This window comes from Cryptotermes secundus, unplaced genomic scaffold (assembly GCF_002891405.2).
Source record: "Cryptotermes secundus unplaced genomic scaffold, Csec_1.0 scaffold3347, whole genome shotgun sequence".
NCBI lineage: Eukaryota > Metazoa > Arthropoda > Insecta > Blattodea > Kalotermitidae > Cryptotermes > Cryptotermes secundus.
Window position 1 is genome coordinate 10,123 of NW_019738019.1, and position 26,971 is coordinate 37,093.

The 26,971-nt window shown below is 43.3% G+C and overlaps 1 protein-coding gene across 3 annotated transcripts; it reads right to left on the reverse strand.

Moving 5' to 3' along the window:
* LOC111870690 (facilitated trehalose transporter Tret1-2 homolog) lies at positions 1-25,662 on the reverse strand. Of its 3 annotated transcripts, XR_004513696.1 has the most exons (5): positions 18,715-18,988; positions 10,247-10,382; positions 5,347-5,561; positions 1,188-2,895; positions 1-788 (listed from the first exon to the last, which is right to left on the reverse strand). XR_004513696.1 is itself a non-coding variant. In XM_023863158.2 (4 exons), the coding sequence occupies exons 1-4, from the start codon at positions 25,615-25,617 to the stop codon at positions 1,708-1,710; spliced, it is 1,596 nt and encodes a 531-aa protein (XP_023718926.1). In that variant the 5' UTR covers positions 25,618-25,662; the 3' UTR covers positions 1-1,707. The 3 variants fall into 3 exon arrangements, 2 of the variants coding, with proteins under 2 accessions (XP_023718926.1, XP_023718925.1); XM_023863158.2 differs by lacking the exon at positions 18,715-18,988 and adding an exon at positions 25,561-25,662 and having other exon boundaries at positions 1-2,895; XM_023863157.2 differs by having other exon boundaries at positions 1-2,895.
* Positions 25,663-26,971: the final 1,309 nt, after the last annotated feature.

The window sequence follows — 26,971 nt, forward strand, 5'->3', positions numbered from 1 at the left end:
TTGAGTAGCTTTAGAATTGGCAGCTCCTCCAGAAGTGCTCAGCTCCATGAGTAAGTAAGTAAGTTCACTAGTTGCTTCACTGACACACTTATCTGAGTTAACTTCCTTCAGTTCAAAATCCTTTAGGAGAAGATTCATGATTAATTTAGCAGAATTTAACTCTTCTCGTACACTATATAGTGGTTTTCCAAAATAACACATTTTTCATTACATTACATTGCATTGCATTCCATGGGTCCAAAGTTAGTCAAAATGACTGTAAGATGTGGAATATGTCATATAAATACAAAACATATGTACAGTCCCAAGAGAAACAAAGAATACACAGTGACTATAATAAATGGCATTTTTAGCATTTATTTGGCACGATAATGCTGAGAGGCACAGTCCTCCTGTTCCCATGTGTCTGCCATCTTGAATCTCAACCCAATGGGACTGAGGTTTTCGGGTACATAGAGTAGGGCAGGGGACATAAATTCTGCCACATTCTATTACATTAGATATTGCAAGCGGTTAATACTGAGTGTGACTACAATATTACTTTGTAAAAGAAATATTATATAGAGTGGAATAACTAAGTTACTGTTACTGTAAGATAGTTTATGATTCACGAAACTCACTTGTACTGTCAAGCTACACTGTAGAAGACAGGATACCCAAGCTTGCTGGTTCCAGCTTGATAGAAAATATTGAGGGATTTGAGTGCCTTGAATTCTTCCTTCTCATGCATGTTGTGTTTCACCATGATTTCCTCAAAGTTGTTACTTGACATGTCCATACAACTCCACCTGACATAACATGAAAACAGCAGACTGCATGGCATTACTAGGAGGTCATGCAAAAAGGCCGAGACTTGCCATTCAACCAATTACATGAGAATCATCATTTAATACTCCTCAATCCATAAGAATGAATTAGATCACCGTGATATGAATCCTTCAAAATCAAATTGACAATATTTTGATAGACAGTAAATGGCATTCAAATATATTTGATGTCCAACTGTTCAGGGCAGCAGATTGTGATACTGACCACTATCTGCGAGGTACCGACAAGAAACTTCTTTGCGCCCCTTAGGGCATCAGGAATGGAAGTCATGGAAAAGATGACTGACAAGTCACACAAAGAACAGCAGCAGCCATCATCCAGCCAGCCAGGTTCCCAATGTGCTAACCTCTATGACTAACCTGATGCAGTTGCAGAGGCATATCTATGACATTGTCACAGGCAGTGTTGAGTTCCACAACACCAGGATCGGGACCAGAACTGTCATGAAAGAAACAGCAGACTTTTCACCATCACAAGGTACCTAGAGAATAGCAATCTGTCATGCTTTTCATGACAGTCATTTGTCACGCTAACCCCCTATATGTGACAACATACTTGCACTGAAGTTATTCACAGAGTAATTGTGAATGTGACCAAACCATTGGCTTAGTTTTGGAGAAAATTATATTTTATTTCTTATTAATAAAGACACATGGGTAAGATTTTGCTTTCGTTGAAAATTTTACAATGCCATATAAAACTACTCTCTCTCTCTTTCACACACACACACACACACACACAAAACACTCGCGTGCTCACAAATTTACACAGCTTAGTTCGTGCATCACATAATATCTTACTCATGACAAATAGCAGAGGGAATTTGGGTACTTAAAAGTATCTATTTATATAATACAAACACCTAAAGCATACTCAGATTCAGTCCTCATGCACAGTTGTTCTTTTATTCTGCTGAATTGTTGTTGCTGTTACATTTGTTCTTCCATGTGTTGACGTTGTTTTGGTTGTGACTTCTATTGCTGTGTCTGTTGTGTTTTGTTCTGAAGCATGTTTCTCTTCCATGTTGTTTCTATCATTAGATTTTTTTGGTATTTGTGACAGCTCAAAAAATTCCTCTATTTCTTTTAATGATCTGCCTTTTGTTTCTGGGACAAGAAAGTATACAAAGAAGCAACTACAGAGACACAGTGTAGAATACAACCAGAAAGCTCCAGCCTCCCCTACTGAGTTCTTAAGATCATGGTATGTCTTTATAACAATAAACATTATTCCAAGATTCAGGGAACCAGCAACAGAACTGAGGAAGCTCCTTTGTTTCTCTGGAATAAGTTCTCCCATGAGAAGGAAAGGAATGCTGCAGTAGCCAATGGAGAAGCCGATCATGAATATCATAAGGCTGATGAGGGGCAACAATCCCAGACCTTCAGCCATGCCATGTTTCTGGAGATGGAAGTGTGTGCCCAACGCTGCAAGAGCCACACACATTATTGCTCCTGAGGCAATTAACAGTGGCCTCCTTCCAGCTCTGTCTATGAGGAAGAGTGACAAAATGTTAGCAAGTAACTGAACCAACCCAACAAGTACAGTAGCCAAGTGGTCATTTATTTGACTGCCAGCTGAGTGGAAGATAGAGACTGTGTAGAAAATAATAGCATCAATCCCACTAATCTGCTGGAAGATTAGTAATGTAAATGTGAGTGAAAAGGGTATAAGAATGGGAAGATGGAAAAGTTCTTTGATGCTGAACCCACTCCTTGAGTTTTCATTTGAAGAAACTTGATGTTGTGTAGACTCTGATGTAAAAACTGGCATCTCTTTCAATTCAACAGGTATGTTTTCCTTTGGTGTGTGTGGTTGGTGATGTAGCCACTTGAGAGACTTATCTGCATCAGCAGTGTGACCTCTTGAGAGCAGCCAGGCAGGTGACTCCGGTAGAGGTATCATAACAACAAGCAGCAGGGCCGGGAAACCTGCTGATGCCCATGCCAACTGGTCCCATGGTAACCAAGCTCCCATCAGGTAAGAGATCAGGATACCACCTGCCATGAAGAGCGCTGGTAATGAACCGAGGACTCCACGGATCCCAGCATATGAACATTCACTGACCTGAAAATAAATTTTTGTTATTGTAGTTTAATTTTTGTTGGCTAAGAGTAATATATAGAGGCTGGTTTCTACAGTTCAAACTGTTATACTGATGTGCAATGCAATTATAAACTCTTATAAATTTCTTTCTTCAAGAACAGAATTTACCCTCTACGTACACTGAAGCGAGGCTTATGTCACCCAGTTGTTGGGATCAGTAAAATTAATCTTTGAAACAGTTGTTAACAAGAAGAATGCAGCTATATAATTACGATATTGTCAGAAGAATAAGACTAAGCATGATGCTTAACTGAAATTATTTTAGTGATTCCATTGGTCCTGCCATTTGTTACAGCATATCTGTTATTCACCTTTCAGGATGGCAATCAACCCCAAGAAAATACTTTTCAAAATTGTTAACACTTCTCAAAGCCTTTCCTCATTTATGGAGCTTCTCAGTTTGTGGACAGAAAGAGGTAAAGGAAAGGGTACTGAAAACCAGTGGAATATTGTGTTGGGCCAAAAGTTCTCTTACAAAGATAACTGAGTGAGATGACACTGCGAATTCTTGAACTGTGACCCACAGTATGTGAAGTTTTACAACATCACACATCAAATTATAAGGTATATAAGGCTGTATATTTAACACTGTTCAAGTGATTCGAGGCTGGCGAAGTTGCAAAGAGTGCAAAGATATAGGCTAGGGCATTGTTTCTCAACCAGCGATCTGCGAGTGTTGCCCAAGCGTGTCCTGCAGTTGAGTGAATTATGCTCAGTAGACTTTCCTCTTGTTACAGTTAGTTTCAGAATACTACAATGGACACCTAGCATGACAAGTATCTGAAGGTCCAAACTGATCAAGCAGAAACAGTGTCCTCTGTACTTGCAAAAGTGGGATATATCACAGTAAATTTTACGAGTACAGCAATTTCCAGTCAGAGAAATTATACTCATATATTTGTACTGGCATTGTAAATGTACAGTATTTTCATTAAAGTGTTTGACGCAACAACAATGTTTGGCTGAATGGTGCTGACACAAGTTCCACATATAAAAAATTTTTTTGATTCATACATCCGTATAAAGATGTAATTGTTGCGGATCGTCAGTATGGGTTTCAACGTAACAGATCAACTACAGATCAGATCTTTTGCATTAGTCGGATACTGGAGAAAAAAATGGGATTACAATGAGTCAGTACATCAGCTATTCGTAGACTTCAGGATAGCCTATCATTCAGTTAGGAGGGAAGTATTGTACAATATTTTGATAGAGTTTGGGATACCCATGAAACTAGTCAGGCTGATTAAAATGTGTTTAAACGAAACGTATAGTAAAGTCCGTATAGGTAAACATTTGTCTGATAAATTTCCTATCCAGAATGGTCTACAACAAGGAGATGCTTTATCGCCACACCTTTTCAACTTTGCTTTAGAATATGCCATTAGGAAGGTCCAGGAAAACCAGGTGGGACTGAAATTAAACGAGACACATCAGGTGTTAGTCTATGCCGATGATGTAAATCTACTGGGTGGTAATATAGATACCATAAAGAAAAACACACAAACTTTAATTGACGCAAGTAAGGAGGTTGGTCTAGAAGTAAACACAGAGAAAACTAAGTACTCACATATGTTGCTGTCTCCTCAACAAAATGCAGGGCAAAATCATGGTATAAATATAGGTAACAGATGTTTTGAAAATGTGGCACAGTTCAGATATTTGGGAACGATAACAAATCAAAACCTAATTCAGGAGGAAATTAAGAGGAGAACTCGGGTAATGCTTGTTACCGTTCAATCCAGAAACTTTTGTCTTCTCATCTGCTCTCCAAAAATATAAAAGTTAGAATATACAAAACTATAATTTTGCCTGTGGTTCTGTATGGGTGTGAAACTTAGTCTCTGACATTAAGGGAAGAACATATATTGAGGGTGTTTGAGAAGAGGGTGTTGAGGTGAATATTTAGACCGAAGAGAGACGAAGTGATGGGAGGTTGGAGAAAACTGCATAAAGAGGAGCTTCATAACTTGTACTCTTCTCCAAGTATAATTAGAATAATCAAGTCAACGAGTATGAGGTGAGCAGACCATGTAGCACGAATGGGAAAGAAGAGAAATGCATATAGGGTATTGGTGGGAAGAAAAGAGACCACAGGGAAGACCAAGGAGTAGGTGGGTGGACAATGTTAAAATGGATCGTAGAGAGCTAGGATGGGATGGTATGGATTGGATTGATCTGACTCAGGATAGGGACCAGTGGATGGCTCTTTTGAACACTGTAATGAACCTTCGGGTTCCATAAATTGTTGGGAAATTCTTGAGTAGCTACAGATTTGACTTCTCCTCAAGAAGGGCTCAGCTCCATAAGTAAGTAAGTAACTTTCATATGTATCTCATGTCATGTCATAACCGCACCAGTTGATAAATATCATACTGTAACTGAATAAATATCTACAACATTGGAACTCACATATACAGCGACTGACGGTGTGACAAGACCGACGCAGAATCCTGTAAGGATTCTTGCCAAGAGTATCATCTCATAAGTCTGTGCAAGAGCAATGAGGCACCAGCCCAAGACCCACAGAGGTGAACTGAGCATCAGCGTCCGTCTACGGCCCACCCACTGCATTAGTGGGCCTGCACAGAGACTCCCCACGAAAGCTCCAGATGGAGGAACAGAGCCTGTAACATATAAGCATAATAACTGTGCGAGCTGCCTTGGTGGAGCTGCTCAGACAACACACGGAATAGCTTTGGGAGTCCATTTTCTGTTCGTCATGTCTGGGAAAGACATTTATTACGTAATTTAAATAGTGTCTTTAAAAAGAGTTCTGAAACTAATCACTCAGTCATAACTATGCCTATATTTCCTTTTCTAAGCCTAGTGACCAGGTTCAATTCCAGAATAATCTATGTGTGAATACAAAGCAGCACCCTGGCAGAATTTCTTCTTGTTATTACTTTGATCTTCCTCCGCCTGTCACCATTCTGCAAATTCTGTACTCATCTACCTTCATCATTACAGGCTGCTCCAGTGCGTCCATTCTCACAGCAGCGAAAATTAAGATTATTCTTTTCTTGAATGTGACGCCATGTAGAGAAAATGTTGGCATGTTTAGAGAAATACATTGCATCCATATTCTGGGTATCTGAAGTGTAAAGCTGAGGGCGAAATGTTTCCCCGAATGTTTGCATGTTCCTATCAGAGAGGAGGGCGCAGAACTTCAGAAGACAGTCTTTGCCACTTATGAACAGGCAATAAGAATATGGTCCAGACCTGGAGAGCGGAGCTAATAAGGAGATGCCTTGCAGACTAAATGATCGCATTTCGGTTCCTGCACATTCAGACTGTCTGGGTGCACACTCAGCCTCACATTCAATGGATATGGATAAAATGCCCAAAGCATGCAACTCACTGCTCGCCCCCTTTCAAATCCCGAGCGTAAACATGAAGCTTTACTCCCCTGCAAGAGACAAGTTTGCATTTACGTTGAAAAATATGCCAGAATCTACTTTAAAACTTCTCTGTATTCATATGATAAGATTTTTCCACGATTTCCGAATTCGATTATGACGTCTGCCACTAATCTTGGAAATGTATGACCACTCATACGCACGACTTGTAAACATAAGTAATTACAGCACCAAGTCTGATCTCCACATTTTTACAGTTAACTGTTACACACACTAGTGTTTTCAGTCTGTTACATTCTGCATCAGTTGTTTCATGGGAAGGGCTTCTAACAGTATAAAATTCTTCAGCTTTCGCTCTGACGCTGTGGCCCGCTGGCCAGTACTCACTGACTGAACTATTAACTCCCAGGCTGCCGGCCATCTCACATCAACCTTCTAGTCTTCGCTTCACAGACCAACAACTGAGCTCATTGCTCCAAACCGTCCCGGATATAACATCTGGGCATGAACCGCATAGAAAACACCGTTTCTAAGGGTTACTCTATTGTTTCATGTGCGTTCATTGCCGTGGGAACATGTTTGTTTAGCGATCGTTACCTACTAATGGGTCTACACGCTACAATGTATGTCTTTCCGAGATTAGTGGCAGGCGTCCTAAGTGAGCCAAGCTAGGAAAGTGGTCTGTTCTTCTGCTCCTAAGCTGACTGTCCTCTGTATGGAGGAGAAGCCAATTCTGCAGCTACTCAAGAATTTCTCGGCATTTTATGGAAGCTGAAGGTTCATTACCGTGTTCAGAAGAGCCCTCCACTGGTCCCTATCCTGAGCCAGATCAATCCAATCCATCCCATCCTTCTAAGATCCATTTTAATATTGTCCACCCACCTACGTCTTGGTCTTCCCAGTTGTTTCTTTCCTTCTGGCTTTCCCACCAATATCCTATATGCATTCCTCGTCTCCCCCATTCGTGCTACATTCCCTGCCCACCTCATCCTCTTGACTTGATCATTCTAATTATACTTGGAGAAGCGTACAAGTTATGAAGCTCCTCATTATGCAGTTTTCTCCAGCCTCCTGTCACTTCATCCCATTTCGATCCAAATATTCTCCTCAACACCCTGTTCTCAAATACCCTCAGTCTATGTTCCTCCCTTAATGTCAGAGACCAAGTTTAACACCCATACAGAACCACAGGAGAAATTATAGTTTTGTATATTCTAATTTTTATGTTTACGGACAGCAGACGAGAAGACAAAAGGTTCTGGACTGAATGGTAGCAAGCATTACCCGAGTTCAGTCGCCTCTTAATTTCCTCCTGAATTAGGTTTTGATTTGTTACCGTTGCTCTCAAATATCTGAACTGTGCGACACTTTCGAAACATCTGTTACCTATATTTATACCATGATTTTGCCCTGCATTTTGTTGAGGAGACTGCTCCATATACTTAGTTTTCTCTGTGTTTACTTCTAGACCAACCTCCTTACTTGCGTCAATTGAAGTCTGTGTCGGTATAGTTCGCTTGCGGACTAAAGCTACGGAGTTTGTTTGTGTTGCTTTTGTGTTTTCCTTTATGGTATCTACATTATCACCCAGTAGATTCACATCATCGGCATAGGCCAACAGCTGATGTGTCCCGTTTAATTTCATTCCCACCTGATTTTCCTGGAACTTCCTAATGGCATATTACATATAATACGTATACGAAGGGGGACCCAAAAATAACCGGAAACGACCTGTTGCGCGCGCATGCTTTGTAGTTACGAGTTGTGCTGCTAGGTGATGTTAGCTGGGGGTCTCCCGCGACTGTTAGTGAGCTGGCGTCAGTCTGAGTTAAGTGGTTTGTCTGTGGTGCTCTGTTGTGTGCGTTTCTGTTTCAACCCTTTGGCGATTAGTGAGATGGCCGACCAGAAGGAACAAAGAGTGTGCGTGAAATTGATGACGATCGTCGAAAGACCATTGACCAACTTTCTGAGGAAACGAACATCTCATGGAGCACGGTCCAGCGAATTTTAACTGAAGGTTTGCACATGAGACGGGTGTCTGCAAAATTTGTTCCTCGCTTGCTCGGAAATGACCAAAGAGAAAACCGCGTGAATGTTTGCCGCGACTTGAAGAGTGAAGTGCAGTTTTCCCTAACAGAAAGCAAAATTTCACGCACACTCTTTGTTCCTTCTGGTCGGCCATCTCACTAATCGCCAAAGGGTTGAAACAGGAACGCACACAACAGAGCACCACAGACAAACCACTTAACTCAGACTGACGCCAGCTCACTAACAGTCGCGGGAGACCCCCAGCTAACACCACCTAGCAGCACAACTCGTAACTACAAAGCATGCGCGCGCAACAGGTCGTTTCCGGTTATTTTTGGGTCCCCCTTCATATATAGTATATTTATATATGCATGTGCTATAACAAGAAGTTAGCTTAAGGGTAGAAGAACCGGCCACTTCTACCCAGAAGATAAAATGAATATGTCCCTCTGAAACTTCGGTACATATCCAACAGACCAGACTGAATTTCGCGATACGCATTTTCACCGCTCTAAAGAACTGCTCTTATAAATTTCCTAAAGACGGGAGTAGAGCTGATTTCTGACACGACGTTTAGTGTACCAGAAAATTAGCTACTTCGGAATTAATTTCCTTGTGCTTAATTAACTAGTTAAGTACTAAGCCGTGGAGACATGGGGGCGTGCAGGAATAGCTTCGCCATTCTTGACCTCGGAAGTGGACGGAGGTGAGTGGCCAGGTCACACCCCGGCCTCATTACCATCGAGGAAATCGTCCCCGGTACCCGTTAGATGGGAGGATGGGTGTGCCCCAAATTTGGTCTGGACGCTATGGAAAAGAGAAAACTTTTGTCCCTGCTGGAAACCGAACCCCAGCCGTCCAGCTCGTAGCCCATCACAATACCGACTGAACGACCCAACTCCCTACTTAATTTCATTGAAACTCTTTAAAGCTATATACCAAAGCCTTGTTAAACTGCCTTGTTCCAACTGCAGATTAGAATTTTTTTTTCTTGGCACTACAGCCCCAGTGGGCCTAGGCCTACCTCCATGAACTCCGTTCACTTCGATTTTTCTAGATCTTACACATTCGGTAGGACTCCTTGGGCGAGTGATCAGCTCGTCGCAAGGCCTCTAACTACAGACAAACACAGAAAAACGCACACAAACATCCATGCCCTGAGTGGGATTCGAACCCACGATCCCGGCTTCCGAGAGAGTGAAGACAGTGCATGCCTTAGACCGCTCGGCTACCGTGACCGGCGATTAGAATTTTAGTCACTCAAAATCCATGTTATAAATGTCGAGGAAGGAGCACTGAACTGAGCGTAAACCTTTGAAAAGTTTTCTTTAAATCTTGCAATTACAATTCGTACTTGCAGAGGCCTAAGACGGAAATGGGCTTCATGTATTCCTTAAACCATTTCATGGATTTTATTGTAATTCGATAACATACGTGTACCTTATTGTTCGGTTGAAAAGTGAATTTTGTTCGTTTCATCTAAGGCTACTTCTGACTTTTATTAACCGGCAGCAAGGAAGCTTAATCAACTGCAAAGAATGCCGCTGGGAATTGTGTGCATTATGCAGAAGTACACTCTGGTCAGTCTTGTTACACAAGCGTCCTATATACCAAACTGCAGGCAAGTAAACCCACATACATAGGCCGCGCCATAGCTCAAGCGGTTAGTCCCGGGTCTGGTCAAGTGGGATTTGTGGTGGACAAAGTGGCGCTGAGGCGGGGTTTCTCCGAGTACTTCGGTTTCCCCTGCCAATCTTCATTCCACCAAATTCTCCACAATCACCCTCACCTATCATCTGGGGCTGGGACAATAGGCCAGAAGTGGGCGCAGAACAAGGGACTTTGTCCCACCCCACTAGCAATAAAAAGAAACCGCTCCTCACCTTCAGATCAATCGGACTTACTCGACGGGAAAATGTACTTACTGAGCCATGAAACGGCACTCTCATTGGGCACGAGGTGGGGTGCTTTCTGCTGCATGGAGGGAATTCCGGGCGAAGAGAACCCACGCACAAGTCCTGTGGTCATGTAGCCCAGTGAGGCCGCCATTGCTAGTAGCAGCTGCAAGAGAGAACAAGTCAGTACTGCTTCCTGGGAGCTCTTGGTCCTTGCATGAGGTCGTCCCACACCAAGGAAGGCAGGGAGATAATAATGGTAAAGGAAGTCATACTCCAGAAGTGGGCTCAAAGGGCATGCAATTACAAATAGTTTAAAAGTGACGAAGCCGTAACACAGAGCAGACAGGTCGATGTAGCGGCTGGGCTACAGAGTAGACGATTTAGAAACCGGAGTTCGATTCCCGGTATTGTCAACAGATTTTTACCTTCTCCACAACTTTCAAACCCGCTCTGGGACTCATCAAACCTCATATACAATGCTTACAGGGGTTGTTTCTCCGGGGACAAAGCGGCACGGACGTGAAGCTGACCACTCGCCTCCATCTAGTGTTATATGTCCACTTCCAGTTACGTCATCATGACGTGTTGTAATAAATAATTAACCCTATGGATAACTTAATGTTTTGCCTTAACGAGGCCGCGATATGCTCGGTGGGCCGTAAAGTATGAATAAGTGTAATCGCTGATCTTGGTGTAGTTTAAAATCTGTAATACGGTTACATGGTTTAAGGGCTTAAAGGAGTAAGATAAATGATCATGTACGACTGAATGAGAACATATCAGTCACGCAAAGATGCGGGTTTGAACGAAAAATGCATATACCAATCGGGGCGACCCGCCAGAAGTGAATAAAGCAGAGAAAATGGTCAACACAAAAAAATAAAATTATAAGAATCTCCACCCTCGGTCCCCAATCACCAAACTTTTCGTGCAGCCGACCGACTCGAAGCCTACATCCGGTCTGCAGTTCGGCCGGATCGTGAAGGCAGCAGACAGCAGAGATGAGGGACAGGTCAGGATGGACACAGGAAGGCAGCTACAGGCTGCAGAACAAGGCACCGACAAAACAAACTCCGTGGTTCTAGTCCGCAAGCGAACTATACCGATAGAGCGACCGCCGCTTGTCGGCTAAGTTAGTGCCAACTTTAGCTGAACAAGGCACCGCTCAACTTTATGTAGTTGCAGGTTAAATTACGTTATGTGACCACTTCTGTATTACCTAAACTACTGAGTCAAACTTGTGCAACAGGATTCCCGACACACTGTCGTCACACCGCATTGGCACTGTCCGTTCATTACGGGTTCCAGTCTATAAGTGAACACTGATTACTGCATTGTCATGCGTGTTGTTTTCATCTGGTTACAACGTAACAAACGCATGGAATCCGCTGTCCCGCAGGTGCTCATGTCGTAGTGCTCAATTATGCAGGGAGAATTTGCCCCGTTTCACAAGAATACGCTCCAGAGGTCAATACATCAATCGGTCGACTAGACAGCCAAGTGTAATAGGGTTCGATTTTAGGCAGGGGCAAAATATTTTACTTCTCCACAGTGGCCATACAAGCTCTGGGACATTCGGCCCCTACCCAGTCTTCTTTCCCGCGGGATAGGGAGGTAGTGAGGTTAAGAAGGTGTGGAGTAAGGCCGCCACTGCCCCACACGACTTCAGCACGTAGTGCATAATTAATCAAATGTAGGGAAAACTACATTTTTCTGCATCAAATCGAAGTAAGGCAGGCGTCATTGCTTCGTTCCACGTGGAGAAGAGGATTTCTGGAGATCATAATTTTATAACTGTGCGCGTTTGTTACTGAGATGATTAACAAGGCACTTTTTTATCTCAAGAGTTTTGAAAGCTTCTGAACACTGATTTATCCATAGAAGAATTTCGTTGAGTGGCACTGCACATTCTACTCTTCAGCAGCCTCGAGAAGGTAAAGCGTGACTGAATCAAATGCAAGAAGAGAGTAGCCTGTTGCTTTGAACGCTGCAAAGTGACGCAACCAATTTACAAAATGTCACTTGTACTTCATCTGTGTGTTGTTTGGGGCACAGAGCGTGGTGCTAATTTGCCCAGGATTCAGTCTTCGTTGCTTGCGTTCCAATGACACTGCCACATGGCGCGACTGTCACGTTCTCAGTATGTTCAGGCGCCACCAGATGAACATTGCGAGAACGAACTGCTGCTGACGAAACGTCAATCTGGAGCCCTTTCCGTTCATTCAAAATATTCCATCTTATTTATTTGTAGCTGAAGATGTGTCAACATTTTGTCTGTCTTGTTGAAATAATGAGCAACAGCAAATTTATTCGCCTTTTATACTCTGGATGGGCTAACATTTTGTGTTTTCATGAGAACAATATCTTCATTTCAAGAGAGGAAACCTTCAAGAGACCGCAAACCAACCCACAGCCCTAAGAGAAGTGACGAATAGTGACCTGTTTCCGCAGAAAGTATACACATCTATATATTGCTCTGTCCTTGAGGGAAATCCTTCCCCTGCCAAGCGGATAGTCTGTTGGGAATGTTGAAGTTCCTGGTGTTCAGAAAGAACATTTTCGCGGACTATTTTGCTTTCGGTGAAAATTTTCGGCGAGAACTGGTCTTCTAGCGTGAGGAGTGGAATACCGTGCCCCTTACTGTCTTTGTTCACAGACTTGCCTACATTTACAGATTTCAGTTCATTTTCTAAAGTCTCAGAAGTCCAAGTTGCTCTGAGTTTCCTATTACGTTATGTGGGTCTACGCATCCTCCAAAGTAAAATGAATCCACACAGCTTCATCAGAAAATATACATGGAAATCTCTATTGTCACATACATTAAATAATTCCAGAGGTGAATTCTTACGCCACCAATATCGCCAAGGTTATCGTTGTTGGGCACACTACAAACTTCGGCCTCGTAGAAAGAAAATAACCTGTTCCTTTTGTACAAAGATAAGCATGGCATACTCCAAGAAAACTAAATAACTGTGTTACCGAACTGTGATACCAGTTCGTCATGAAGAACACTAAACAATTACCCGGTTCAAATTTGAGTACGCCAGCCACACGCAGGGCGCAAAGAAAAACGGCTAATCCGACATGAAAGTAGCTTTTCAGGCCTGCCAACCATGCCATACAAGGGAAAAAAAATCCTGTCATAATCTTCCGGCTTATGTCAAAAACACCTTCAGAGGCAGGTCAGGTCATGTTACAACTGACGGTCAGTCAGTCTGTCGGTCTTGGTGTCGAGCCCCAGCTGGGGCTCATGACCAGATATTTCTTTTGAATGAAAGTTACTGTCCTGTCTATGTGTAGCGCCCTCTCTGACGAGAGGTCGGGTCTGTCATTTGTTAGTCAGTCTGTAGTAATTTGTCCATTGTCTGTATTTACACATATTTACAATACACACTTATTTCTTATATAAATGTACAATATTTACACGGCCTCTGTCAATCCAGGCTAGGTACAACAGATTATGCCCTTTTATATATATAAATAAATATCCTAGTAGTATTAGCTACCACGGCAGTCTAGTCACTTGAACGGTCGTATGCCTGACCGCCGCCAAGTTTAAGCCTCTTATACTTTCTGTGTCGGGCTTCGCCTTGTCCGATGTTGCGAACATTCTCATTATCATGATTTTGTATGACTTCTGCTTGTTGCCTGCATAATTTTGTTATGTAATCATATACGTACGGGATTTTGAATGCCATGTGCAAATCGCGGACCGGTGTGCGCCTTGGAAAATTGCCAATCGTGCGGAGAACCTTGTTTTGCAGGCGCTGCAATTTCACTAGATGAGTGTCTGCCGCAAACTCCCAGGCGGGACTAGCATAAGTCATTACGGATCTAATAAGAGCTTTATGGAGGGTCAGTTTAATGTTAGCGCTCAATCGCTCACTTTTGAATAGGGAATACACTCTAATGAATGTTCTGAAGGCCTTGGCTTCGATCATTTCTATGTGTAATCTCCAAGTCACTCTCTTATCGAAGATTACACCTAGATATTTTGCACTATTTACAAATGGAATGTTTCTTCCATTTAGAGTAAGACAAGACTCAGGCGGTCGACGACCACGAGAGAAGTAGACCCCCCGAGTCTTATCTTCATTAATTTTTATATTCCAGCGCTCACACCAGGTCTCCATTGAGCTGAGACCGCGCTGGAGTTTTCTAACAATAAAACCCTCTTTGCGATCTGTCGCATACAGACAGGTGTCGTCTGCAAAGAGGGCCAGGTGAACGCCCTGTGTATGGGGGGCATCATTTATATACAAATTAAAGAGAGTAGGGGAAAGAACAGAACCTTGTGGCACCCCTGCTTGCATTTCCCTTGGCGTTGACATTTCGCCTTCAACAGAGACCCTGAATTTACGTTTAGAGAGAAAGGACCCAATAAGCTTGGTCAAAGAGTTGGGGAATTCCAATTTTGATAATTTAAACAGCAAGCCTGAGTGCCACGTGGTATCAAAGGCTTTTTCGATGTCCAAGAACACTGCAGCCGTAGACATTTTATTGTTGAAATTAAGGGTCACGTGATCCGCCAGCCTCATACATTGCAATGTCGTGCTGTGACGTGCACGAAAACCAAACTGACTTGCGTTGAGCAGGTCTCTTTCTTCAATATGTTTATGGAGGAATTTCAAAATTGCTTTTTCGAATAGTTTTCCTGTCGTGGACAGGAGGCTGATCGGACGTAAATTTTGAGGAAATTTCGGGTCTTTACCCGGTTTAGGTAAAGTTATTATTTTTGCTTCCTTCCAAGTATTTGGAAAGTGAGAGAGCCGAAAACAGTGATTGAATAAGTGAGTTAGGTGAACCAATGGTCTCCTTGGAAGGTGCCTGAGGCATTCATTTGGGATGCCGTCAATTCCACAGGCCTTTTTTAATTTCAGGGATTTTATTAATTTCTGAACGTCACATGGTCTGATCCTTAGAGGGGGGTTTTCATCCACGGCTTCCAGCAGAGCTTGAACTCTAGCCTCCACCCGCTGTTCATGGTTTTCGTCGCACAGGTCATGTGGCGTGAATTGAGTTTCCAAACAGTCGGCAATTTCATTGGCTTTTTCAGAAGGATGAAATTTTAGGCCAGAAGAACCATGAATAGCAGTTGGTGCCCTTGGTCCGTCTCTCTTAAGGAGAGATTTCGCAATGGGCCATATACACTGAGGTGTGACTTCAGCGTTGCTTATTTTTGTTTCCCACCGTTCAAGTGCCTTTTTACGGGTCATTCGCCTGATTGATTTGGTGACCCAATTGACTGCCGTTTTACACGCTGGATCCCTGGTTTCTTGCCACAGTTTTCGTAGCCTCTGTTTATATTTTATCAAACGATCTAGACCAGGAAGATCGTTGTTTATGTCCGAAAGTGTAACTTTACTTGTCGACAGCCTATATGCCGAAGCAATAGAGGCTGCAAAGTCGCGTGCCGCTTTATCGGCTTCTACCCCCGAATTTATTTCTAGTTTAGGTGATATTAGTTCAGAAGCGAGGCTTTGAAACCGCTCCCAATCTGTAAATTTTTCAATGGGTTCCGAAAGGTTGCTAATTTTAACGTGATCCAGTATGTGAAATACTATTGGTAGGTGATCTGAATCCAAAATATCAGAGACGACGACCTCTGACATTCTGATATTTTTGTGAACCACAATGTCTAGCACGTCACCATTTCCCGCAGGGGAATAGTGAGTGGGGCACTGTGGAGCTGAGATTTCGAAATCGCCCATATCAAATAAATCCATAAGTTTCAAACCTGAGGGGTTTGAAACTCTACTATTCCAAAATGGGTTCTTAGCATTCAAATCACCTGCCAAAATAGACTTTCGTCTGAAGCTTAAGAGCTCAGTGATGTCAGCATCACTCCAGGCTTTGCCTGGAGATTTATAAACAGCTGCAAGCAGCACTTCGCTATTACCAATTGGTATGCAGACCCCTGTCGCTTCTACTGAAACAAGGGGTGGTAGGTCTACATGGTTGTGGGGAATGCCTTTTCTTACTGCAACGGCAGTTCCGCCATTTCTCCCGGACTGGCGGTCGATTCTATAAAAGTAGTAATTTGGAATAAAGAACCTCTCGTGAGGTTTCAGATGTGTCTCTGAAAACAGGGCCACATCTACGTGTAGGTCTTGCAGCTGTTTACTGAGCTCATAGCGCTGCCTCCCAATGCCATTCGCATTAAATGCTATGACTTTGAGGGGCCTATGTACTCTAGTGGCCATTTTGTTTCATTAGGCTTAAAACAATTTTGGTAATGGCCATTATTTTTTCCTCTTCGGACACTGCACCACTGACCTCTGTCATAATCTGCTGTACTACAGTCACTACTCTCAACATATTGTCGAGAGATGGACTGTTTACATGACTAGCCTGAGTTGACTGACCTGTTTTTGGTTCCTGTACAAAGACCGGGATGCTCGGTTTCGTGGCTTTTGGTGGGACTGCCACTGGAACTTGGAGAGTCTGAGGTCGCTGCTCCTGCGATGTGCTGCCACGGAGCGCTGCCGCGAAGGAGACTCCAGGGCTAACGATATTCGAGGAGAACACCCTTCCCGTCGTAGTTTTGGGTGCTCTCTGCGATTTCCTCCTCTGCAGTTCCTCCCTCGCGTGTCTGCAGCCCCGGTAGTTGGCGGGATGTGGCTTCTCTCCTTCTTTCAATTCACAATTGCAGCATGCTGGAGTGGAGGCAGCGTTCTGCTTCTCAGGACATTCTTTGTGCAGGTGGCCACCCCCGCACCACATGCAACGTGGAGGTTGTTTGCAATTGGCCCAGACGTGGCCAAACTGTTGGCAGTTGTGACACTGCGTAAGGCCACTCTGTGCTCTATATGCCTCAACCCGAATGGAAATGTGGCAAAGGCTTTGAAGATGGAAAATTTCTTGAGATTTCGCCGTCCGGGTTAGGGTGATAAGGAAGAGCGGGAGGTTTCTTGCTATCCTTTCGTCTGAAGGCGACCCGCGGGTGGTTGTCATCTGCTTCACGCTGACGACATCAAATCCCAGGGTCACCAGTCCATCAGATATATCCTCCGCAGGGGTATTGTGAGGGAGGTGACGGATTACGGCTTTTATGGGTTTTAGGGACTTGGGAAAGAAGGTAAAATATGAAAGACTGTTGTTAGATAGATGGGACTTGACGGCTTCGAAATCCGCCATGTTCTTGGTGAGGACTCTGGTCCCGTTTCTGGTACTGCGGAACTCAAAGTCGCCTTTGACAACATTTTTCAGTTGCTTCTGCAATTGAATTAGGTTTACAGTGGACGTGAGGATTATTGGGGGGGGCCTGCCTGCTTTGCCTGAGGTTTCCTCCTCCAGCGCAGTGGCTTCTACAACAGAAGTTTCAGTTTCCATAGTTGCCTCCCTGAGGGGGGCGAAGTAGTTTTTGGTGGCAACCTCTGGCTTTGTGTTGCTTCCGACTGCTGCAGTTGGTTTTTTCGGAGTCGGTGCGGTTTCAGCGGTACTTTGTCGTTTCCGCCTACGGACTTCTTTGAAGCCTTCCTCCCCGGCTGGAATATTTTTGCCTGATGTGCTGGCCTTTATCAGTGATTTCAGCTCATTTAGCGTGACTGTATAGTTGCCATAGAGCGCACTGAACAGCGTCTTGCCGGAGAGGGACTTACAGTAATTTATCCTATTTTCATCGGCGGTGCTGACTATTGCCGCCCATTCTGCACTTTCTCCAATTGCAGCAGTTGTGATACCGGCCACGTGCTCAATGCTGCACAGGATGTCGAATAAGCGCCTGTACTGGGTTTCGGCCTCGGGATATTGTCGTATGATTTCTTTACATTCGGCCTGAAGAGCGGCACGTTTTTCGGCCCAGAATGCCTGGTACCCCGGCACAGGGACGCCAGCCATTACTGGCTGGACACTTACAGATTATAAACACCCGGCCGAGTACTGACGTATAGAACAAATATTGAGACACAACTCACTACCCGCACTGAATTCACAATGTTGTCCAGACACAAGAATTCAGTCCAAATTTCTCATCCGATATAGAGTTTTGTCGAACAGACTTACTCCTTACTGAATGGTCAATCCCTATGAACTCGATGAATGAATCGAATCTCGATGAATCCCCGAATATCACTCGAATCAATCCTGAATCTATCACCCTATCACCCGAATCGAATCGAATCTATCCACACCTTCACACAGACAAACTGACATTATTACAGAAATTCACATAAATATTTTCCTATTGTACGATTTCAATGCTATCCAATTAGTTGATCGAGAAGCGAACCCGCGACCTTCAGGCTTGTAGCATAGTGTCTCAAACAACTACGCTAACGCGTGCCCCGCGTCTGATTGTAGGATCATTAATAAATGTCGAGGAGTTGGTGGAACGAGAATTGGCAGGGGAAACCGAATTACCAGTGCCAATTTTTCGGAACCGAACTCGGGCCTCAGAAGTGGGAAGTTGGCGACTAACCTACCTGAGTTAAGACACGATACTCTATTTATGTTGTGTGTTTTGAAGTGCTTGTAAGGTCCACAATTCATACTACCTGGTTCTGGATATTATGTGTCACAAGAACTTCTTCCTCCTCCGAGACTGCTGCAGTTTGAAGATCACGAAGAATTGCATCTTTCTCAGTTGGTTCTGCTGCCGCACGACTTCTGCAGAACATTGTATCTCGCACTGAACCACACGACAACTGTTCCACATTACGTACAACAAATTCGGAACTGTAAATGCTTTGGTTATCTATGACTGGGCTGAGCTAAACTGTCACATACTGGCAAATGGGATCCTGTTATAACAGGTGTTCCGCGTGCGTATAATCACATGCCTTAACGCCGTGTTGGTCGGAAAACACAGAGCAGTGTTGGGTGACTTACACTTCTACAAACGCACACGTACTACTTCATAATTAGTAATCTCCCTAAGATATCTATCCAAGCAAAGGATACATTTGGAATTCTCACACCTGTGATTATGAGGAATATTGTGTTATGTGATATGACACCATGTGGTCCGGTAGATGGTTTCCAACACTTCGGAGAAACCTGATGCCTCTATCTTCCGAGTATACAGGTAAAAAATGCCCCTACCCTGAAGATGGAGGCAGGAAGTCTCTCCGACAGTGGCTTCATACCAAAAACAGTTCTGCATTGCCATTTACTTGTGTCACCTATCGCTCACATTCCACTCGCTCGTATAATGGGTCAAACAACCCAATTAAACCTAATTAAAATTCAAAATATTTAATAGCATATAAAAATTGAGTTATAATGTTAACTGCTATTTTACATGGGTGTGGAACTTCGTCTTTCGGTCTGAAAGGGGCAACGTAATGATAAGGACATTCCTGCCGAACAAGGAGAAGGCAGCGGGAGGCCCGCGAAAGCTGTAAGCCTGCACATCGCCAAATACTATTAGGATGGCCAAATCACGGAACACGAAGGGGCGAGATAAGAAATGCAAACAAAATCTTAGTCGGAAAACATGAGAAGAGTACTGGGAGACATTGATATTGACGGAAGGATAATATTAAAGTGCAACTTAAATAAATAGGATATGGGATGTGGGTTCAATTCCTCGGGCTATTGAAAGAGTCCAGTGGTTTCCTCTTGGTAACATGATGATGAACAGGTAGATTCTAACGGATTCTGACTTTGGTTATAACAAAGAATTACTGGGTTTTTGGCCTTGTCTATAATCTGATATTATATAATCTAGAGAACATAACGTTTCGGAAACTGAGTATGTTTTCGTGCTCAGATGTGGGGGGTACACCGACTCTGTTGGGTCCTTTAGAAAGGCGTAACCTCAATGCCTGGTTAGCCCTTTCTAAGGGATGTGAGATTACAAGGTAAAGCATCACTCTCCCCTCTGTATGGCGAATACAGCATCAGTTAAATGAGTATTTTTTCAGAAGCGTTATCGTTAGACCCTTGTATTGGGGAGGTGCCCGGTTTGAATCGCGGTCAGCACACCGACAATCCTACTGAGGATTTTCGTGGGGTTTCTCCCCCTTCTTAAACGTAAATTTCCGAATAGTAAAGTAAATTTGGCAACGACGCCTGCTTCCATACACTTTCCAAACCATTTTACATTATCTTCTAATCATTCGGGACTCTATAACCTGAACTACTATCAGAGTCACAAAATTAACTACAAAGTACGTGCAGTATCCAAGGACAAAGGAGAAGTAAGTCAATAGTACTGTTGTAGTCCACCTGTATGTTCATAAGGTTCAAAATTCAGTATCCCACAGTTCTAAATCTTACTCCTTTAAAATTCAGTTTTCCTACAAATAGTTTAAAAAATCGAAGGTGTTACAAATAACTTTCTCAATTACAAGAGGAGACGCGAAAAGACAAAACAGAAGTAAAACTCTGAAGATGGAGGAACTTTGAGGGACCGGTGGGAGCTAATAACTCCTCCCCGTAAGCAGCCAGTAAGTGAAATACTGTGTCCGACAGCAATACGTATGGAGGGTGTGCAAGACATTGATGCAGAGGATAATTCGTGAAGCCAATAGACAGGAACTATGTACAGGCGATTAAAATAGCCATAATGTCATCAAATATAATGAGGAAGCATGAGGTGGCAGGGCATGTAGCAGGCACGAGGAAGATCAGAAATCCTTCGGCTTACAACATTCTAGACAGAAACGCGGAGGTAATGTTCCACTTCGGAAACCGAGTCGCAGATGTCTCAAAGGCGCAGGACATGAGGAAGTGGAGTGGCTTCATGTGGCTGAGAATAGGATTCAGAAGCGAAGACTTATATACACGGTAATGAACATTGGTCTGTATAAAGATGGGAGAAATCCATAACTATGTGAGGAACTATCAGCTTCTCAAGAAGGGCTCTGCTTCATGGCGACGGTTACGGAAATCCTTTCAGAAAGCACCAATAGATTGAGAGGTCAGGGTCCAGAAACAGGGCCTCCTGTGTAGACACGTAACTTCTTGGGCAGCTCAACAGTTACGTACTGAGGGTTACCAAATGAAACAAAACTGGAAACCACTGCTACAGCCTGAAATAGCCAATCACGTGCCTCGTTAGATCACCAACTCTGCTAAGACATAAAAGAATGGAAGAAATATTAGAGTGAATCCTAAATACGAAATTAATGTATGACCATTTGAATACCCTCGAGAAGTATTTCGCGGCATGATTTTATAATGACGCTTACGAACAAACTTCCATAATCATCAGGGAATGTGTTCACCAGATATGTTTTTATTCGCACATAGCGGTGGTTACACAGCAGACGGGAAGAGACGCGTGGCAGTTGGATTCTAAAATGCATCTTAAGTGGACTGGATGCATCTGGCTCAACAGGGACTAGTGACGGTCTCTTGCGAAAACAGTGCTGACACGCTTTCATAAGAAGCTTTTAGTTCCTTCAGTAGCGGAGTGACTACCATCGTTCGCAGAAAGAGTTAAAAACCGTCTTCCTCAGAGGCCAACGGGGGATAGAAAATGTTGTTTTTGTGTTGGTGACTCATTCTGATCACACGTTTTCCTCCTGCTTCAGATGTGACAGTGCTGATGATGTTCAAGTCTACTTCAGTCCCGGTGTCATTATGTGACGGGGCAGATGCAGTGCTGGCCACAAATTGGGCTGTGACCTCAATAACATACGGAGGGAGGGGCGCTGTACCCATAATAGGGACGTAGTCTTCGCAACTGAGCTGGAGCTGACATTTAGTGGCAACGGGTTTATAAACGGCGTTTGAACAGAACATAAAATGGAGTGGATGAAAGAGCAAATGCATTTTACAGCAGCATACTGATGCACACTGTCCAATTAAAATAAAAATCTGTTGAATTTGATGCCCATCCGTCCAGCCACAACGACCTGGTTAGTTCTGTTCCTGAGTGAATTCAACCTGCTAAGCACGTTCAATCCGTTCCTCTATTTGCATTTTTTTAATTTGCAATCCTGTAGCGTGTATATAATCAACATATACAAATTCCACCGTCAACACAACAACTGTTTATTAGCACGTCTAGCACTACATGTTTCGGCCCAAACGGGCCATCCTCAGGTGCTGCAAGTCTCACTCAACCACTGAACCGTTGCTTTATCCTAAGACCTGGCACACTCGAGACAAATTTTATCCAAGACGCGAGGAGAATATTTACGCCATGGTCACTACAAAATGCAATCCAACTGAAAGACGAAGCCCACAGTAATCTCGTATACTGGCCGCGCCATAGCTCAAACGGTTAGTCCCGGGTCTGGTCAAGTGGGATTTGTGGTGGACAAAGTGGCGCTGGGGCAGGTTTACTCCGAGTACTTCGGTTTCCCCTGCCAATCTTCATTCCACCAATTGCTCCACAATCACCCTCACCTATCATCTGGGGCTGGGACAGTAGGCCAGAAGGGGCTGCAGTACAAGGGGCTTAGTCCCACCCACTGGCAATAAAAAAATCTCATATACTCGTTTCTTGACCAAATCTATCCCAAATACTAACCACTATAGCTGAGGGATATCAGACCAGCAAGACTCCAACCATAATGGTCCTGTCTCTAGCATTACGGCTAGCGTTGCATGAAGTGCAGTAACAAGACAGGAGCGCGCCTGATGTACACAGCACTTGGCGCGACTGAATGTATCTAAAACACTATCACGCGTTAGTGACTAGAAACCGAATTTGGATGGACAATTTGATTTATTGAACCCTTACAAATCATAACCACAAGTAATTATAACACTCTCACTAATTCGCGCAATCCACTTCTCACTGCAGCACTCGCTAAGTCCTTCATGTCTGCACTAGCCGTTGCCTGGTAACGGAACCCAACAATATCCTCTGCTGCCGTGCTCACGTCCAACTAACAATTAACTCATTACTCCAACTGTCGCTTCTCAACTAACTCGTGATAACACTAGCCATCACTGAGTGCTCATTGGTTCTCACTGGTCAGCCCTGACTCTCACTGGCTGTACTGCATGTATTTAAAACTTGTTGAAACCTATTAACTATACATATACTATACTATAAATAAACTTTATTATTATATAAGGACGTATACAAATTTAATATTATTTGTAAATGGACATATAAAGGCAAGCAGTGAAATGGTTGACGGATCGATATACCTGAAGATGGCAGCATACTGTAGTGTAGAAGTGGCAGATGGGATTGTATGCACTTGAAGACTGTTAATATATACACATTATGAATATGAAACAGTGCAACAGGACGCTAAAATACAACATACATTTTACATTACTTCTGCTTGCTACTAGCAGAATGTTGGGATACCCACCAACCGCGAGCGGCTGTGTGCCAGAGGTGCGCTGCAGTTTGAAAAGGTGGGCATCTGACATCAATTCTCAGATTGTGCCAAAATAAATCAAAATGGACCTAATGAATGTTTTACATAAATCGACTTGAAACCATTTGGTACCTCCTTTTGTAACAATTCTTTAGGGGGCGTCAGTACTACATTTGTATGTTAAAACAATTGGAACATTCTTTCGTTTCTTCCGATGAAGCACGCGCCGATCTGAAGTCGCGGTATATTTACTTGCAGTGACAATTGCACATTATGAAGCCGAAAACAGTAAAACGCAGTTCTCAGGCAGCGCACAGAAACTTAAAGGCGCGTCCACATTACTCGTGCTCGTTCTCGTACTCGTGTGACTCGCTATGCTCGCGAGTAATGTGGACGATATGACAGGTCACGAGACAAGGACATTTTAAAATTTTAATTTACAAACTATAGCCAATAAATGAAAATACGACTACAGCCTATACACACTACGAGCAAATATACGGATCCTCACGCGCCGAAGCCTGGCGAGCAACTGAAGTAGTGTGGACGAAGATTTACGAGCACAAGTAAAAGCCAGACGAGTCTCCCGACGAGCACGAGTAATGTGGACGCGCCTTAACACCGAATATGCTGACGGTTTGAAAGACGGCATGAAAAGTGATCACAGGGGAAAATAAGTGAAAGCTGTGCTGTATATGCACAGTTAATATTATCTTTCAGAAATCACGTTCATTTTCATAAAGTAATGAGCAGGGCCCGGATTTTGATGACATGTCATCTTTCTTTCCTTGTATCCTATGCGATGCTCTTAAATATATAAATCTCGGATATGAGCTGCTGGTTACAGAAATGTAAATTTTATAGGTAATTTTTTTGACATTTTTATGTTTAAGGTCATTTTTTCATTTTGGGGGTAATTTTTTGGACTTTTAAGGGTATTTCTTGTCATTTTTGGCCATTTTAGGGAATTTTTCTTCATATGTTTTCTGAAATGTGAATAACATGGAAGCAAAGTGTTCTTTCTTTTCTCCTTTAGGTCATTTTTCTGGATTTTTTCGGTCATTTTATAGATCTTTTTTTTTTTAATATTTCCAGGTCATCAAAATCCGGGCCCTGGTAATGAGCAACTTGACAAGTGTCATCTGTTATTGCTTGTCCTTGTCATATTTGGAGCAGAAAGTCCTGCACTTTCTCTAGACTGCAGACAGAGCAGAGAGAAGAAACGCCCCTGAAGCTATGGTAGAATATTCAAGGTTATACGTCAATATTGGTCGAAAATATGAGTTCCGGTCAATGGATAGAGATATGCAGGCCTCTATGGTGCCTTCCTTTCTAGTCCTACATCGATTCTGCTTTAAAATGAATTGTTAGAACCCACGCATGTAATGACTATTTAATAGAATAATTTTTCACCAAATTTTGTATTGCAATTTAACCTGCTCCAGCACTTCCTGCATACCAGAACATGCTGTAAAGGGGGAGTACGGCGGGGGGGGGGCCCTCACAGGTTGAGGAAAATATCTAGACCAAAAGGAAATTAAGTACACAAAAGTATTGCTGAGGGGTTTCCTAATTTGTCCTCTTCACCAGTATTATTGAAATTAGCCAATCAAGGAGGATGCCATGGGCGAGGACTGTAGCACGCATGGGTGATGAGTTATGTACGCAGAATCCTAAAAGGAAGATCACTTGGCTTGGACATTTAAATAAGCCTTTTTGCAAGTTATTAAAATAAGAGGTCCGGTCTAGAAAACCGAAATTGGCGGCCGTGGGGAATCGTTACGCTGACCACGTGACACCCTCTATCCGCTAAAGTTAACACTAACTTCGCCGACAAGTGACGGTCGCTCGGTCGGTATAGTTCGCTTGCGGACTAAAGCCACGGGGTTGTTTTTTAAGAAAAGAGGAGGTTCATTCGCCTTTAGACCCGAACTATGCAACTGGAACAAACACGTATCATTTTAAGGAAACCCGTTTCTCCTCTTTTGCGTCATTATTTTCAGAACTACTGATAAACGACAAATCTAGCATTATCAATTTTTTCGTCGAACCCCCATAAAAATTTGAGTATAGCCTGGAGGTTTGCGATCCACAGTTTATTAAACTAACCTGCTTTAAAAATGCTATGCTGTAGAGACGAAAGGCGTAAGTAGGCGGTGGTGGCATTTTTTTCTCCACTGCACGCGGCCTTATCTGAATGTCACACCACAATAAGCACCCGTGAGAAACTGGCGTGCGGTAAACCGGTTCTGAACGTTCTGAAGTTCTGTCCAGCAGGTATCCTCTTCTTCACGCTGTGGTGGGAGACTTCCCCCTCCCCCTACACAAGTAAAACTCCTAATCCCCTCACTCACGAGCCTGTCCATAAAAAACTTGGCTTTTTTTTAAATTGCTCCCAATGCCAAAAAATCTATTCATTTCCTCTTCTCACTTACTACAAACATGCCTGAATTGGGTACGACTTTCTGAGCATAGTTTACTACTTTCTACTTTTGGATTATCCTGCTCCTTCCGTCTTCTGCCCTGAAGAAGCAGACAGCAGATTTCTGGGAAACGTTGTACATAACTACCAAATTGTACGCGACACATACCACAAAATCTTATTTTCACCGCTATGAGATAATTGGTGCACAATGGCCATGTGAGAGTAAGGATCTTGAGTGCTCCTTCCTTGGTAGGAATTCGAGATTCTCACATGATCCTTGTTCACTTCATTCCAAAGAGCGTCCTTTATGTAGTATAGCTTTTTCAGTGGTACCAGCCCATCCCGGAAAACAACAATAAAAATATGTAAACAATACTCACTTCCTAAACACATTATATGCGGGGCAGTCAAATGAAAACAGGTCAGAAACCAAAACATATTAAAGAACATTTCTTACCTCAAAAGTAATCTCCAAAACTGTTAATACATTTATCCCACTGGGAGATAAGGCGGTCAATCCCATCCTTGAAAAAGCTTGTGGGCTGTCTACGGGACCACATCTTTACCCAGCCACACGCGTCTTCGTCCGATGCAAACCGATGTCCACGAGTGTGTCTCTTCAGTCTCCAAAAATGTGAAAATCACATGGGGAGAGATCTGGGCTGTAGGGGGAATGTTGAAGCACTTCCCAACCAAATCTCTGTTGCGTACTCCTCACAGAGTTGGCAGTGGGGGGGCGCGCATTATCATGAAGAAGGATAATGCCGTTCGGTAGCATTCCAGGGCGTTTTGACTTTATGCCACGTCTCAGTCTCAGTCTTCATAGCGCTGTGCACTGACTGTGGCCCCATGCCTGAGAAACTCGACAAGCAGAGGGCCCTTCAAGTCGAAGAAGGTCAGCATCACTTTACAGGAACTTTTGTGTATGGCTTTGGATTTCTTCGGTGGGGGAGCATTCACATGTTTGCACTGTTGGCTCTGCAGTTTGCTCTCGGGTTCAAAATGGTGGCACCAAGTTTCATCCCCAGTGGCAATACGGGACAGAAAAGCATACGCTTCCTCATGGTATCCTTGCAAGTGACTCAGTGATGCAGG